The sequence below is a fragment of the Misgurnus anguillicaudatus genome, chromosome 2 (assembly GCF_027580225.2).
Source record: "Misgurnus anguillicaudatus chromosome 2, ASM2758022v2, whole genome shotgun sequence".
In the NCBI taxonomy this organism is placed as follows: domain Eukaryota; kingdom Metazoa; phylum Chordata; class Actinopteri; order Cypriniformes; family Cobitidae; genus Misgurnus; species Misgurnus anguillicaudatus.
This window is the reverse complement of record NC_073338.2, coordinates 37,195,020-37,213,275: the sequence shown is the minus strand read 5'-3', so window position 1 is coordinate 37,213,275 and position 18,256 is coordinate 37,195,020. Positions and strand designations below refer to the sequence as shown.

The window sequence follows — 18,256 nt, the reverse complement described above, 5'->3', positions numbered from 1 at the left end:
TTTAAACACACGCGTAGATCTGGACCATGGCTTTTTCCCTCTAACTCCTGGTCGCACCAGTACGACTTGATTTTTCTTAAGTCTCACCATTGAGAAATTAGGTCGCACTCTCGAGCCCTGGAATGTTTTGAAAGTGGACAAGCTCCAAAAATGTCATACACCTGTATTTAGCGTCGTCCACTTGTGATCCGTTTGACACACATGTATCTTAAAAACAGTCTCAAAAGCAAAGCACACAGCATCATATTTAATTAATGAATGTTGCTCAGCATTTAATCATATTAGTCATCTGGGATAAGTGTGTGTCACACTGAGCACAAAGGCATGGGCGTCGAAAGCAAAAAAAAAAAAAAAAATGTGGGTGCGTCGAAAACATTTACTGGAGTAGATGAAATTTTCTTGTATTCTGGTGCCTTTTAATTAAACAACTGCTTAATAGCCTAAAATATTTGCTTACATTGTTAGCGTAAAATACAAATTTTATGGACTCTGAAGCCAAGTGGAATGGATATGAGGAAACAGCAGCGTGTAAGTCAAGACTGTAGCTAAAACGTGAAACAGAGTTTCATTTATAAGGGCATTCCTCTAGTGCAGGGGTTTTCACAGTGGCATAAGGTGGGTCACGCAAAAACACTTGGCTACAATGATTTTATTTTGATACTGCAATTAAACTTGCATTTCATTTATAAAGTAAAGAAAATTCAAACTACTCAATTACAAAAGAGAAAAAAAGTGCTTTCCTCATATTTACATTTAAAAACATGTTGGTGGGTCCTGAAACAGATTATACCTATCTAAGTGATAGGGCTGCACGATAAATCGCATGCGATACCACGCGCATCACGTCAGTAATGCCGGTTCCTTGATTAGTATTAAATCGCCATCAGCTGTTTTCAGATGGCGCGACATTAACTGCACAGAGCCGTAGTTCCCTGACAAGCTGGCCATATCGCATACATATCGCAGGCGATACGTCCGCGATAATTAATGCGAAATTGCCCCGATTGTCAGGGAACTACGGCTCTGTGTAGTTAAAGCTGCTCCATCTGAAAACAGCTGATGGCGATTTAATACTAATCAAGGAACCGGCATTACTGACGAGATGCGCGTGACAAACGCATGCGATTTATCGTGCAGCCCTACTAAGTGAGTCGCAAAATGAAAAGTTTGGAAACCTTTGCTCTAGAGAAATGGATTTGACTGACGGTGCTCACAAGTGAACAGACATATGCGCTAAATTAGAGAAAAAGTGAGTGGGTATAATATCATTGGTCTTAAAAAGTGAGTGGGTTTTGTCCCACCAACATACAGTACAATGGTTCAGATGCCCATGCACAAAGGCTGTATGAAAATAAATACACTCAATTTGTTCTGTATCCCTCAAGCAGTTTCTATCACTTCTCTGTTATGACATTACAGACTACATCTTCATTAAGAGTTTATCACAACACAGCGCTGCTGGGATTCAGCTTCTCAGTTTATAAAGCATTTGCCTACTGGTCCATTTTATGCCTCCCAGTGTCCTGTTGGATGCAATTAGAGCTATGTGTCATGCCACACACTGTTACCCTACAACTGACACACCGCCTTCTCCCATTAAGTGCCCACAAGGTTTTAAAGCATAAATTCATAAAAAAAAATTGTCTGATTGCAATCATGATGATTTCTACCTAGTAATGGGCACACAATGGAAGGGCCAATCAGCAGAAATTCTTTGTGAAGGTCAAAGCTGTTTTAGTAAGTCTGAAAACACTGCTGTTTAAGTAAAGCGATTTTTTTACTGTCAATATGCAAGAACCCCATGTGTTTAATGCATGCAGAACAAGGTAAAACAGAACAGGTGTCAATGAATGTTTAGTGTGAAGAGAGGAACAAGAACGCTTTGCAATAGTGCTGTTGAATCCAGAACAAGAAGCCAAAGTGGATCAATTTGTTTACTGTCGGCATGTGTAGCTGAAATGATTCATGTTGCTTTCCTGAATGTTGAAAAATTCCCTATAGCTTTTTTGGCCCATATGTCTGGAGGAGATAGTAAGAAAAACTCTGAAGTTCGTTTTATCCTGAAAACATTGTCCTGGACATTGGTAACTTTAAACGTAAATTAATAGTATAATGTCCATGGCTGGTAAAAACTTTTGTAACCGAGTGTGCTTTGAATATAATGTAATTCATTGTAAATAGCGTACATACATAGGCACGAATCTAAATATATATCACACATGTATATTTTAATATTTAAATAAAGTGCCTTGGTTGAGAAGATATGAGCTGTGATTTTTTTTAAAGGAGCGGTGAATCAAATACTCAATTTTAACTTGATAATTTGTTATATAAGAGGTCATCATACTTACATTAACACCCTGCAAGTTTTAGAACTGAAAACGTCCGTGCTACCGAAATATAACAGTTTTTGGCACCAAGCCAGTATTAAAAGCCAGTGTGGAATTCGAAAAAATATGACGTCAAAGTAGAATTGAAGCACCTCTCCATAGCCAAATACAAGGACCACTTTTGTAGCCCCTCCCACAGCTTCGCGTGACACACGTGTGTCTCAACAATAAGTAAACATGTCTTTAAAGATTGCCAAATGTAACCAAAATTACTTTTAAATACATTTTTTCTGAGAGACTTTTATTTTGACGCTGTGATCTGAAGTAACCATGGAAACACATTTTCGGTTGTGGAAGAACCGTCTATGGGAAGAACACAGACGCTGGATAACGGAGGCTCAACATTAGGAATGCGTGGATAAAGTTTGCTTTTGAAGAAGTTCCAGCTCGGGTTTGTTCACTTTGTGTACACGGATTCATTTGTAAAGAAGTCGATGCTGGATTTGCAGAGAGACTGTGATAAAAAACACCACTAATATTGGATCTGACAAAAATGCCACAGCAGTATACACAGTAAGCTTATTTAAGTTACTGCGTTTCATTATTGCTTTGTTAGAAGAGATCGCTTGATATGTCTGTTGTAACATCCATGTCTAAACACGTATGTTTGACTGTTTTAATGTACTAAAAACATTAAACGATTAATAAAGGTACAACACTTAAAGGCGGAGTCCACGATGTTTGAAAAACGCGTTGGAAAAGGAGACGGGCCGACTACCAAAACACACTTATAGCCAATCAAATCAAATCAAATGCCGGGTTGCGTATGTGTGGGGCGGGTCTATCAACAGAAGGTCCAGATTCTATTGGGGTAGGGGCGTGTTTGTTTAGGTGATTTCAAATATAAACATTGGCTTTCAAACATCATGGACTCCGCCTTTAACAACACGGCTGTAATTTAACGGTAGAAATATACAAAGTTATTGATAAAGAATGATTTATCAGCCGCAGTTTAGATTCTGATGCCCGCTTACTGTGTTGTATACAGTATTTTAGGCGAGTTGCGTTTAAAAGGTCAAACACCCAACAAAGCTTTTTTATCATATAACTGTGGTATGTAATGTTACGTTTATGTCAGAGCAACCTCACAAGCACACTAGAAATATGCAAAGTTATTGATAAGGATTTATCGGCCGCAGTTTAGATTCTGATGCGCGCTTACTGTGTTGTATACGGTAATTTAGTCACGTCGAGTTTAAATTTTGTTTCTACTTTACTATACGTATTGTCATTTATGTGTATCATTTTTAGCACCCAGAATCTTTTGTGGCTCAAACATATTTGTGTTTGGCTGATATTTTTACACATTAATGTTTTTAAACATTTGCCCACATGTAATGACGGGGAATGAAGCTGTCCAATCATAGCAGTGGGCGTTTACGTCCAGGTCTTCAGTGCGGCTCGCCCCTTCAAACGAACCATTTCTCCAGACAGCCACTAATCCATGTTACAAAATAGCCTATTACTTATTGCTTTTGATGTTTTTGAATGTAAAAACCATGCAGTATAAACAGTATAAAACAATAAAATCGACAAATTCACTGCCCCTTTAAAGAAGCAAATCATTTTTTAATGTTTGAGCAAATGTTACGCTTAATAATTAATTGTGAGTGCTGCTGATGCATCAAAGACTAAGATGAAGTTTTAAAGTTTTCTTTGTAAGTCTTAAACAAAGTCTAAAAACGTATTTTCTTAAACTCTTCAAGAAAGTCCACCCAAATTCAAATAATTATCTGTTCTAAAGAGACGACATAAAACTTCTTTATAACAATTATCTCACAGAATCACTTGTAGTCATGCACATGTGCAGACAGAACAGATATGATTTATCTTCCATCCTGTCTGGTTAACTGTTTTTAAATAAATAAACTAGAGAAATTATTCATTATACTGATATAGACTAATAAAGGTCATTGTCTTCTTTTTATAGCTAAATTTAATGTTTAAGATCAGGTGGAAGTAAAACACAATGTTATAGTGTTTCTCAGTTGCTGATTTGTATACGATATTATAATCAATGAACTTAAAGGATTCATACAAAAACTTCTAAGGGACATACATAAAAAGGTTTTACATTTTGAATACTTTCAGTACATTAATATTGTACATGTTAGTGCTTCTATACAAACATAAAAATGTACAGTATGTCATTTCTTAAAAATCAAAACTTGAACTTTTTCATATATATATATATATATATATATATATATATATATATATATATATATATATATATATATATATATATATATATATATATATATATATATATATATATATAAATTTACATTTTTTTATTATAACCAGCAAGCTTTGTAATTATAACCACATATGATGTGTATATATACAGTATATATACAATATACAGTATGTCATTTCTTAAAAATCAAAACTTATATATATGAAAAAGTTCAAGTTTTGATTTTTAAGAAATGACATACTGTATATTGTATATATACTGTATATATACACATCATATGTGGTTATAATTACAAAGCTTGCTGGTTATAATATAAAAATGTAAATTTATATATATATATATATATATATATATATATATATATATATATATATAAATTTACATTTTTTTATTATAACCAGCAAGCTTTGTAATTATAACCACATATGATGTTGCAATTTGCAAAGCAATTTTGTATGATTATGACTTTGGAGTGCAAACATATAGATTACATATAATGACTTCCCATGTACAGTACTTCAAGGTAATGCCTAGTAACTGTCTAAGAAATACATCTACAACCACCCACACTTTAGTGATTTATCGGTTTGATTTCATACGAGTCTTCCTCTTAAATAACTAGCATGCCCAATAACTGACAGTTGTAATAGCCAGATCTCTCTGACTCACCACCTGCAGTGAGTAAGCCCTGCAATATGACCTTTACCCATTCCCATTCTGGCTGGATGTGAAGCCCAGATGTTATGTCAAATTATCTGTCACCCAGGACAAGTGAACATAGTGCCCTTACTGTTTATTCTCTGGACAACTATGCATGCAGCTATGTGGCAAATTAACAACTTGCCATCCAGCATTAGTTACATGCCAAATTAGACTTCCTCTATAATAAGTGCAGAAATATAGTGAGTCAGTTGGTCCTCCAGTCAGTATTTTCTATAAGGCGGCATGCTGGGTGACATGTACACATAAATATAAATTGCATTTGAGAGGTTTAGCTTGCAGCTACAACCAGGTCTTTGCCATTTAGAAAAAAGGCAAGGAAAATAAAAACGCTGTATATGCAGTTGAAGTGGTGCTCTTGGATGCGTTTGCATTCTACCCAAGTGAAATCAAGCAATCAGGGACATTAGCAGAATCTGTATTAGGTATTCAGCAAAATAAATTTAAAACGAGTCCTACAACACAATCAGAAAAATATTTATATCCGATAATTACAATAACAAAGGACTGCAATGACTCTGCATGACTAACTTACTCAAGAAACTTTTTGTATTCGCACCGGAGTCCTTCACAAAGATTTCCGAACATTTCAGGCATTCATTTGGGAATAATAAAATCTGGTCTACTTAGTTTTGATTAGTGGCCTCTATTACTGGTGCTTAGATGTTTACTTTTAATTTTCAAAGCAATTAGACATTTTGCCTAGAGGACAATAAAACAGGTGGGAATAGCCTATAACTTCATACTAAGTGAGGGACTCGAGCCTTATCTAAGGACCAGAATATCACAGGTTCTTGCGACTTGTGTCAGTATGCAACTACCCAAAGCACAAAGGAATGTGCTAAAAACACCCAGAATGCTCTGGCAACCAGACAAAACAGCCTAGAGAGAACACCAGACCAGTATGACTAACAACAGATTTGGATATCCACTCATTTTCAAGACACCTTAAGACCGGAGTATAGTCTGTTTTTACTTGTACGCCGACGTACTTGCACGGTTGAACTCACAGTGCGTGTTGTTTATTTGACTATGTACGTGTACACAGACGTTCCACACATGCACACTGCAACAAAATGCAATGCATCTCCTGGGATACTACGTTCTCCTGTAGGGGCATGTGTGATGTAAAAAATCCGGCACTGTCTGGCGCATACAGTATGCGCGCACTCTTCTGATGACGAAAATTGCGTCACCCTCGTGTACACATCATACCCGTCAACACTCCCCTAATTTGTACGGCCCTATGTCGTTATATGAATAATCACATCAATATATTATTTCAAGGTTGTCCAGTTGCCAGATCTTGTATGAAACGCATCCTACTCGCACAATAGATACATCATACAATTTGGAACACATTTTTGACCTCAACCTGGCAACCTTGCGCTGTTGATATCTGCGCAGGTAGACAAAAGTTGTTGAATCAGGCAGAAAGCTCAGGTGGTGCTACGGCGAAAAAAAGCAGCTGGATGGGGGAATTTAATTTCTTATCGCAAAGCAGCCTCTACAATTCCCACGCTTTTTTGCAAAGTATGTTGCTGATTTTAGTATCAGACAAAAACAACATAACACAGCACAATAAATCACAATGGCACAATCACACCGTGGAGGCACAGAGCGTAGACATTAAAGAAATAAATACTGCACTTGGCTGGTTGACCTTGGGTCAACGGCGCCGCCATATTAGTGGTGGCTACTTCTCCATTAATCCCATAGCAACTGGAGGTAAAACTACCTCCGTTGTTTGGGGGTGTACAAACCATCAAACATCTCAAAACGAGTCTCGGGAAATTACCTTTCACAAGTAAGACTGAACAGGTTTCTGGTTTCTTTTAGATCATTATAACATTATTTTGATAGAGTGTTGGTAACTGGAAGCAGACTATTTATAGAGATAGCCTACCGCTATCTAGCTATGAATGTTGATACTTATATATATATATATATATATTATACATTTTTTTATTATCTCACAAAATCACTTGCATATATATATAAAATTGTGCATAAATTGTGCATCTTACTGTTGTTTGGTGGTTAACTTAGTGACGTATTGAAGGTTTCCTAAAGAACATATGAGGAGGCATTGTGAAACTTTTGAGGGTTTTCCCTCAAATAAATCCTAAATAACCCACATATTAATCGTTGTTTTATGTATGATATAATTTTTGTTCTATTAAATGAATGCAGACTGTCACTCTTTGACGCCCGCAAAATTTATTTTTTCCAAGGGCATTTTAAAAAGAGGCATTTTACCAAGTGGACTTCCAGTACATTCAAGCTATACATTAATAGTATGTTGTTCCATGCACTTTCAGAAAAAAATATAGAAAAGCAATCCTGGGACGATACCATTTTAAAGGTCCTTATACAGACTTTTTATGTAAAGGCACGTTTATATTTGGTACCAATATATACATTTGAGGTACTAATATTCACCCTTTATGTACAAATGTGTACTTTTTGCGAGGGTACCACCCGAGTGACAGCTTTTGTACCTTTTTTCTAAGGAATCAAACCCACAGCCTTTTGCTTTGCTAACATACAGTAATGCTCCAGGAAAACTGCAGGAAAAGTTGTGCAAAACTGTGAAGTTGTAAAAATGCACTGTGAAGATGGCAACACATTCAATTATGATAAGATAATATTAATAAATTAATATTAATATTATCTTAAGTATAATAAATAAAGATCATATATAAAGTTTTATTAAAGATTGACGTGACTACATTATAAACAATAACTATGAATATATCCAAAAACATGCAGTCACGGAAAATACCCGCAGAGAAAAAAGGTTTTCCTTCATCAAGTTTTAGCACTTTTACTGCTGCTGTCACTGTCTTGTGTTGTGAGTGGATGGCAAAACAACATAATTCTGGTGCCTCTTACAAACAAGTAAAATGCTACGTTCAAATGTGCCTATTTTCCTATGTGCCATGGAAGTTGAGAAGTAACCAAATAAAAAATAGTTGGACGAGTGTAAGTGATACCAAGAATTCCTATATTCCTTGTGATTAAACTGCGCTTTTCGGTTCATCATAGGTGAACGAAAATTTGGATTACATCACAATGCAAATATAGCAGGTTAATCATATCTGGAATGTATGCATACTGAACACACGGATAACAAAGATGATCAAAAAGTAATACATAGTGTACCGTCACATTAGGCAATTTCGGTGTGATTATGAGTTGAATTAACAATACAGCTTTTATAGCTTCTGAAAGCTTCAAGCTACAAAACAATGTTGAGGGGGGACGCAATGATAAAATGACAGTGTGAAAAAGGCAAAGACAATTTTTTAAATTTTATTTATTAACCTGTGTGAATTATGAAATTATTAAAATTGTGTGCAATGCTCGCAATTCTGCACCACAATTTTAGAAGCCATATGTGCTCATCTCTAGTTGCTGGACATTATTATTATAAATACATTATTCTGGACTACTTTTCTTATCTTACAATCTAGCTCATCATGTTTAAATCATTGCCTTTCTGCTCTACACTAGTTATACAATTGAGTTGGTGGTGTCTTAAATGATCATTTTCGATGGTGCACCAAGCAACACAAGACGGAATATTTTCAAATAGAAAAACTGCCGTGGTGTTTTGGGAAATGTGTTTGGAAGAATTAGAGGCACAATCCATACAATTGTAGACGAAGTGTATTCAGTGCTGACTTGTTGACATTGCAAGTGATCTTCCCTGTAGCGAGAAACAAAGAAAAGCCTTTTGTCCATGCTGTGTCGAATTGCTGCTTTCACCAAAGAGTGGCATTAATTATACAGTGGACATCTAAGCATGTGAAGTTTGTAAAAAGCAGCATCTTCTACCTGCCACATCACTGATCAACCATTACCATGGCAAAGGAAATCCTTGCCTTTTATTAATGGCACTCTACAAATACACGAAGACTCACTGCTGTGTGCAATAATAGTGTGATATGTGCACATACAAAACCGTATTACTAAAGCAGCATCCCATCACTTTCCCATCTTATGACTAGTTCACATTTAAAAGCAGGAAAAAACTCAAAAGCACGTAAGGTACTTGGATAGAGGTTTAAACAGTTATTCAGGTTTATGGTGTTGGATCTGTCTTTAGTTTGAGGTAGCTAATATGAACCTTGAAGCGTAACGTGCCCTGTTGGAAATAAAGACAAAAGAGCTAAAAACATCAAAACAAGTATTTTTATACACTATTTTACCTAAGCCCTTAATAGACAAATGGACCCTGTTAGATTGCAGGTTTAAACCCTATTAAAAAGGTTTATCCGTAGGCTATACAACACTATTTCATCATAGACAGATCTCAAGGGGTTCCCTCGTACAGTACGTCATTTGGGATAAGAAATTCAGCTAAATGAGTCGCATTAGTAAGCTTTCATTGTAGGTTAGAACTGAAATAACATTCCTATTATTGTTAATAACATGAAAAAAAGTAAAAAGCAGTGTACAACTTACCAAACCATAGACGAAACTCAGCAAGGTGCCGCAAAAGAGAAACCCCAAAGTGTGCACGATCAGCGTGGCTCCCATCCCGATGCAGAAAGAAAGTTCATGTAAATTGATCGCAGCGTATTTCTCTAATGTTTACGTCTAGTTAAGCTCCGTCACAGAGCCAGTCATTTCTCATCCGTCCGTCTTTCCATCACATCGTTTGTTGCGGAGTGCAATATTATATTATGAATATATTCTCGCGGCTTTCGTTGACACAGATCTGTAGGCACGATTTAAACTGTTCCCACTCTCTCTCTCACTCGCTCCAGTTTTATTTCTCTGCATCTGTCTGCCTTTTTTCTGAAATTACATCCACATGTCAGAACTATTTATGTCCTTGTGCTTCTGCGGTAGGAAGTTCAAATGATTCTTTGTGGAGTAGAAACCGAGACTTTATTTTTAGGTCTTTTAAAAATTCCCTTCAGCCTTGCCGTAAAAAAAGCGACATAATAAAGCGGCGTCCCTCAGACTCAACCTCCAGTTCTCTCCCAGGACACATCAAAACGGTAAAAAAAAAAAGTATTGGCTAAACTGATTTAAAAGTAGACTGATGGAGCGATGTGGTGAATCCGAATGAAACAAGTTACACACTATACAGTACAAGAAAACATTTTCGGTCTTTCCCAGTTTAGTCAAAGCTTAAAACAGTCTGCAGTCGCGTGAACTGTCAGTTCATTCAAACGAGGAGAAATGTGTCTAGTCAAATGTCTACTCTATGAATTGAAATCACACAGAGATTCGGATTAAACTAGCGATTTAACCGCCTGCTTTAGATATGGGGCAGACGTGGAACTGACAGTCGAACATAGTCTGTTAAGCAAACGCTAGCTGCTGCGATGAATATAAAGAAAAATGTAATGTTTGTTCAAAACGAGCCTACTTTTACTTCTTACTTAACGTCAGCAAGCCGCCGCTGCAAACCACAAAAGTCACTGTCGCGTTTCAGAGTATTTTTGATAAAGTTTAGTGAGCTCCTCAGTGACAAAAATGACTCCAGCTGTAGCACACGTCGGTAACCCTCACAGCACCTCTAAGTACATATTGAGGTAGCGGATAAAAAGAGGCAGGTATCACGGAGAACCGTAAACGACTTTGATTGGCTCACGAGAAAGCGTGAGGGATCTGTTTGGCTAATGGTCACTGAAGACAACACGCGCTTCCCGCCCCCTTCGCACAAGCTGCGCATTCAGTGCTGTACTTTATGTTGGCAAAACGAGCATTTCTTAGCGGTGCGCGTCGACACCATGTAATGCGACCAATAAAATTATGCAAATACAATGTTGGGGAATATTTGGATTCATATTTTATCTGGCCAATGAAATACGTCTTTCAGCGAAGGTTTTAATATTTGCTTTCTCATTAAATACATACGTTTCTTGAACTGTCCCTGGAGTCCACTTATGATAAAACCTTGATTTACACATTTTCCTGGCTTCATTTATATTATCCAAAGAATTTTATTTACACAATTATTTGACAAAACACTCTTTCTTGGAATGACAGCCTTGTAATTCAGCTGTACACAGTGCATCTGAATAGCCTACACTAAAAGCCTTTGCTAATTGAAATGAACTCTTCAAGTTTCAAAGTAAAGGTTGAAGCAGATCGGATGAATAATGCAACGAAATATCAAATGCTATATGGCAAAATATTTCAATTCCCTTATGCTAATTTAAGTTATATTTGATAAATAAGATAAGGATTTTTGATGTTTACTTCTTAAGATCACTTTGATGATGCTTATTTGGTCCTTAAAAATGACTTGAATGATCAAATGTCTTCCCTTCAAAAGGAAAAGTTCATAATAAAGTTGTGCAGACAAGTATGGCTCTTTTCACATACTGCAATTTTTGGGTATCATAATTTTTGTGACTGTAGCACAAATGCAAATTTTAAAGGCACACCACGGAACTTTTTGGCCACTAGGGGCGCTAGACATGTATTTTTCACGCCTAGCGCCCCCAGAGGCCACAAGCGCCAGAGCACTGTCGCAAAGGAAAATAACTGGCCAACCTTAAAACTAACCTTTTAAAACGCTAAACGATCAACATTTTGAGGCATTAGGGAGAAACGCAGTCATGTTACAACTTTTTAATGAGGAACTTGTGGCAGAAGCCATTTCTCAATCTGAAGGTTGCAGCCTCAGGATGTCGTATTTCTAAGCTGCATACGTCATTATGACTGTCTTATTTCAGAATATTAACAATTATAAAGTTGATATAATATACTTAGTTACTCGTAAATTGTTGCAGTATATGACTTGCAAATGTAATGCTCAGTTTACCTTAATAATCCAGGCTTGATGACATATGCAGCCTGCATATTTGACCTCCGGAGGCTGCAGCCCTCCAGTTGAGAAATGACCAGAAGTATTTCCTTGCTTTTTCGAATCAAATATTGTTGCTTCGTTTCCCTCTCCCTCGCCACCAGGATTTTCCGCAATGGCGCTCGTTTATCCTCTCTTTTGTGTGAAAATTGTCACTCCAAATCCAAGTAAACCGATGTGTTTAGGTCTGCCGCTTTGTAATACGTCACGCGAGTGACAGCGGAATGCAGCAAATGAGGAAGAGAGAAGAGAGAAACGCTCGGATCTGACTGGTGAATGAATATGGTTTGGTTTTACACTGTGTGAGTTTGAGCAAGTTTGACTGCTATAGCATCCTGGATTGTAATGTAAATACCATAGACAGTAAAAGAAAGGTAAATACGTGAACACGTGAATGCAGCATCTGAATACAGGGAACTATATGCAAGATAATCGAAGTCATTTATAAAGAAGATCGCATTTATGTATGAATCAAGATCGTGAGTTTATATAAAAATCGAACCTGGGTCGCCTTTGTCATGGGTCCATGACACTAACATGGTGCCACAAAGTCACATAACAGAAATTGCTCTCTACACTCGTTAATTAGCCTCCAGCAAAATTCACGTAAAAAAATTGTGTGGAGGAAGTGATATATGCCGTAAAGCAGTCAAATTTTGTAGTTTTTCTTGTGCTCTGGTTACTACCCGAAACCGTAAGTTAAAGCGATACAGACCCCGTCAGGCTATGGTAGACATGTCATTCAATTTAAAGTCGATGTACTATCACAAGGGTCTTGAAAATTTATTATGAAGGTTGAAAAATTACATGGTGTCGCTTTAAAATTTAGGCTTTATACAAATTGAATATGATCAACAGTAAATGTGATTTATTGCCTTACACTGCAAAAAATGATTCTCAAGAAAACATTTTCTTAGTATTTTTGTCTTGTTTTGAGAAAAAATATCTAAAAATTCTTAAATTAAGATGCGTTTTCTTTATGAGCAAAACGCCCCAAGAAAATAAGTCTAGGTTTAAGACCAAACATATCAAATTTAAGTAATTTTGTGCATAAAACAAGCAAAAAAATCTGCCAATGGGGTAAGCACTAAATTCAAGAAAAATTTGCCTACCCCATTGGCAGATTTTTGATGCTTGTTTTATGCACAAAATCACTTAAATTTGATATTTTTGGTCTAGACTTATTTTCTTGGGTTGTTTTGCTCATCAGGAAAAAGCATAATTTAATAATTTGTTTATCTTTTTACTGAAAACAAGACAAAAATAATAAAAAATGTATTTCTTGAAAATCATTTTTTGCAGTGTAGCAAGCAGAAGATATGGAATGATGTAATCATACAATTAACAGCTTTGTAGACATGAACATGAATTGCTAGAAAGGTCTATTGATTTTCATCCATCAGATTGGTTGGACTAAAACTGATGTTATGCAGTATTTATATTTGACCTAAACAACCTTTAAACCTTAAAATACTTATTTCTTTCAGAACAGATATAATCCTCTTGAAGCGTGTTGTTTGCTTGTCCAAATTACTTGCTTCACGTTGCAGTGAGCAAAAATCCCTAAGAAGATTTAAAAATCTGAATCCAAAACAAGCTTCTATAATCTGCAAATAATTGTTGTAAAGAACTTCATCACAAAAAATCTAAATCAAATGTTTGGTCTGAGGAGAGAAAGTTAATATGATTCATCACATAGCAGAATATATCAAAAGTTTTTTGGTTGAAACAAATAGTGACATTTACTAACAGCTATCTGTCACCTGTTGTGATCAATGATTGTGTTTCAGCATAAAGGGTGAAAAATAAGATGAAATAGCATTAAAATAATGATGAAACCTCAGTTGTTTGTTACAAATTTTCTTTCATAAGGTTCACCTGTACAAGCAAAGAAACATTTAAATCATTACTTATTGGTAATTTTCTTTCTGCTGAAGGTCCTAATCTAAATCTAATTAAAGTCCATCAATTACATTTATGGATCTGGCAGATGCTTTTATCAAAATAATAGAGTCAATCAATATATGTGTTCTCTGAGAATCAAACTCAAGACCTTTGCACCACTAACACAATGATCAACAAATTAAGCATGGTGTACTTATGAGTCAAAAAAATAATAATAATTAAGAGGATGTTTAATAATGCAAACCAAGAAATACCCGTTTGATTATGGCAAAGGTCTGGTCTTTTATGCAGATGTATATAGTAAGAGCTTTTTGGTGCATATGCCACGTAATCAATCACGTTTTGTTTTGATGTTTAGAAATGATTACAAAAGCTATATGTTATGCCGCAAAAATAGAGCTGCATGGAACCATTTACTCTCCATAAATGATTGGATTAAAGATATGATGAAGTTTTATTCTTCATCGAATATCATATTACGCAAACACATCAGGAGTCATCCATCACTTATAAGATCTCTGACAAGGCAGCATGAAATCAGCATATCTCGCTTTGGCTTTGAAAATCGTCCATGCTGGAATGAAACTTGCTCCTTTTTCTTTTGAGTAGATTTTTTTGTGCATTGACTGAAAAGGTGATGTCTTGAAATCAGGGGGTGCTAGCACTTTATTATTAAATTTTACTCTGTCATCTTGATATCTTATTGGGTAAAATGTGCTGTATAGGCTCAAGAAGAATACGACCTTTTTTATTAGGAGACAGTCTATTCAAACTCAGTCTGAACCTTTACCATTTGGGGCAAAAGGAGGTGTCTCTCACATAAGAATAAATGGAAAATTTTTACTTGCACTATTCAAACAATGGGGGATGAAAATGCTCTATTTACATTCACCCGTGTGGCCCGAACTCCAGCTCTTATGGAAAGGTCTTATTGCTATGTGACTATTTGCACACATTAGAACCGTAAAATAGAAGGCACTGAGGGAACATAAAACGTTGAAAAGTTCATGCACATAATAGGCTGGCGAAAGTTAAGAAGCTTCAACTAAAATGAACTTATACTACAAAGCAAATCATATCAGTTCACTTTGATGCACACTAAAACATGGTATTTTAACCATATCAATAGATTAACCTCTATGGATTAGGATGAAATTCTAATCTGTAACAAGATCACATTTCAATTTTGCTTTAACAGAAAAGAGATAAGATGTTCACATATAATAATATTGTATACACACTGAATCTAAAATGGGCTGTGATTTCACAAGTGTTAAGAGAGAGCATACTGATGTGGAATCTAGTCTTGTGTATGTTAATGTAGTACCAAAGTGGTTTTATTGGTTTAAGTCAGTGGGGGCTGGTGACTTCTTTTTTTGAAGTGCACGATGCGAAGTTCGTCACAACATGTATGTAGCTTGTCATGTGTGTGGTTCGTCATTTCAAAATATGTGTTCTGCGCTCTGAGAGATCGTGTGTGCATCTCGTGTCATGCCAAAATAAGTGCCTGCTTCCTTGAACTTAAAAGGAGACGTTGTAATCAGTGTGTAATCAGAGTTTACTGTTAAGGGAGTGTCTTGTGTGTATTTAGGGAACGTGCGCGTCTCTTTTATCATAAACGGTTTTGACGAGTGTACAGCAGGCACTTATTTTGACAAAACACGTGATGCACACAGGATCTCTCCACACGCATGACACATATTTTGGAAAAGGGAACCACACACGTGACACACTTATTTTGAATTAGCGCATCCTCGGAAGAGTCACGAGCCGCCACTGGTTTAAAGGTTTTCTAAGCGAATCTGTGTGTTGATTTTTGAAATGTGTTTTCAAACAAACTGAGCGTAGTTAACTCCTCCCCCTCCCTTTCGTGCTTTCATGAACGCGCCCAAACCCAACCCCCAAATCCTTCTTGGCGTTTATTGGTTAGAACACTTTGTTATGGTTTCTGGTGTAGGTTTGGCCAGTTTGTTATTATTGCAGTTTGTGGAGGCTGGGCTGTCTACAGAGATTGCGTTTTTTTACAGTTTGATCAGAGGACAGGAAGCAAGCAGATAGTGAGGAGATGTTTGCTGTATGTAACAAAAAATGTTTTATGGTCTAAAACGCGTGAATTCGCTTAGAGAACCTTTATGTAGATCAAAATCACCTCCAATATTAAAGGTTTAATGTGGGTTTTTAGCGGCATCTAATGGTGATATTGTGAATTGCAACTAACCTCAATTTCGAAACGCAATGAGAACCATAGCTGACACATACGATAGCTGCCACAAGACAAACATGTTGTCGTCTGAGACAACATAGGGATGTGGTCTGTAGAACAGTTTGTCTGTTTAGGGCAGTGCTTCTCAAATAGTGGGGCGGGACCCCCAGGGGGGGCTCGAAGCGACACCAGGGGGGGCGCGCGAGACCCCAGGGAAAATACTTTTTCAGGAAGTGATTTTTAAAGACATTACACCCCAATCACGCTGATAAGCCGCTTGTGTTTTTTATTATTATTTATTGATTATATTTAATTTTTCAGTATCAAATGGTCAAAAAATATTATACTTTAAATAAGGATTGATTTTTTTTTTTTTCAGGCAAATTGATGCATTTTAAGTCTTTTCTGTTACAGACTAAAAAACAATGTTAATAAAGTTATTCTTTGTTGTAAGTTGATCGATATTTCTTTTTTTGTGTTTTCTTTTTGTGTTTTCTCAATGTTAATAAGGATACAATGTTTTGCAGATTGCAAATTATACTATTTACAGTCGCGGCGGAGAGTTGGGGGGGCGCGAAATGTTTACCTCTTCCTAGGGGGGGCGTGACAGAAAATAATTGAGAAGCACTGGTTTAGGGCAATATGATCTCACAGAAAGTCGTGTTATATATAACTATAGTCACGCAAAAATTTGTTTAATTTATTTGTGTCAATGGCACGAAATTCAGCTTTTTTCGTACCTTGAGCACGAATGTCTTTTTTGTGTAACTCCCACAAATTTCTATAAATATTTTTTTAGAAATATTGTTTTCTACCCCCCCCCCCCCCCCATTTTTAAATCATTGTCGGTTGAGGATGTACTTTTATGTATTGGTTTCTACATGTTTTTCTTTTGCTTTTAAAACGATTCTCGTCTGGAGTTGGGGTTTGGGTTAGGATGTCTAAAAATGTAAAAGAAAGTGATTCTAACCCCAAACCCAAGCGACAATGGTATTGCTAAAACAATACATAAAATGAAACAAAAAAGAAAGTCATGCAACGGACACAAAAAAAATTTGTAGAATTTCGAGTTACACGAAAAAGACATTCGTGCTCAAAGCACGAAAAAAAGCTGAATTTCGTGTCATGGATACGATTTAATTAATCAAATTTTGCATCACTATAACACGACTTTCCATAAGATCAGTTTAGGGTTACTGTAGAAACATGGCAGCAACTTTGTAGATAAAACGGCTCATTCTAAGGTGATAAAAAGAATACAATTCACTATGTAATGTCTTTACACGCCACTAATATGTTGCATTTCTGCCAAGCTAAAAGTCCCATATTGCACCTTTACAGCGCATGCTTAACACCTGCAGTCAGTTTTTCTGTTTGTGTACTGCATAGCAAAATTTAGCCACTAGGGGCATGCTTTACTATTTTTCCCCCAAAATAGTGCATTTTAATTACCAGACCCCCATACATTTTAAGTACATACTATAAGGAAGCTGTTTAGGTTTAAAATAGAATGGCTGGAGAACAGCTGTGGTGCTCCATGTTTTAAGTTAGATACAAAATGACTGTCTAAATAAAAAGGCTAAAAAATGCAACACAATCCTTTAAGTTACTGAAAAATTTATATATTTCAAAAAGGTGGCATGTATCCTTGCAGGTCAAGCTGAAAACAAATAATAAGTCCACAGACATTATTTAACGCCTCCTTGTAATCCTCCACAGGAACACTAAACCCCCACTGTGTGGATCTGAAGGCTACCAGCAATTTCATTTTCCCGTGATACACAAACATGCATTTCTGAAGCCGTATGTATCGTTACGGTCGATGCTGCAGTCTTTCCATTAGTCTCTGTATTGCCATTGAATCAGATAGCCTCTGATCTCTGCCTGCCATCTGGCAACATTGAAATCCACCTAAAGCACAAGCTCCTGCTAAGCGCAAAACAAACAGCAGCAGCATGAGCAGATGTATCGAGTATTATACGATGACAGTATAAAGCCTCTTTTGG

The 18,256-nt window shown here is 36.4% G+C and overlaps 1 protein-coding gene across 1 annotated transcript in view; it reads right to left on the bottom strand.

Annotated features, from left to right (window-relative positions):
* Window positions 1-10,857, bottom strand: part of pth1r (parathyroid hormone 1 receptor) — a 105,234-nt gene extending 94,377 nt beyond the window's left edge. The window contains exon 1 of the mRNA XM_073854806.1: window positions 9,781-10,857. Coding sequence (XP_073710907.1) covers window positions 9,781-9,855 — 75 coding nt within the window. The 5' untranslated portion in view covers window positions 9,856-10,857. The remainder of the gene's footprint in view (window positions 1-9,780) is intronic.
* Window positions 10,858-18,256: the final 7,399 nt, after the last annotated feature.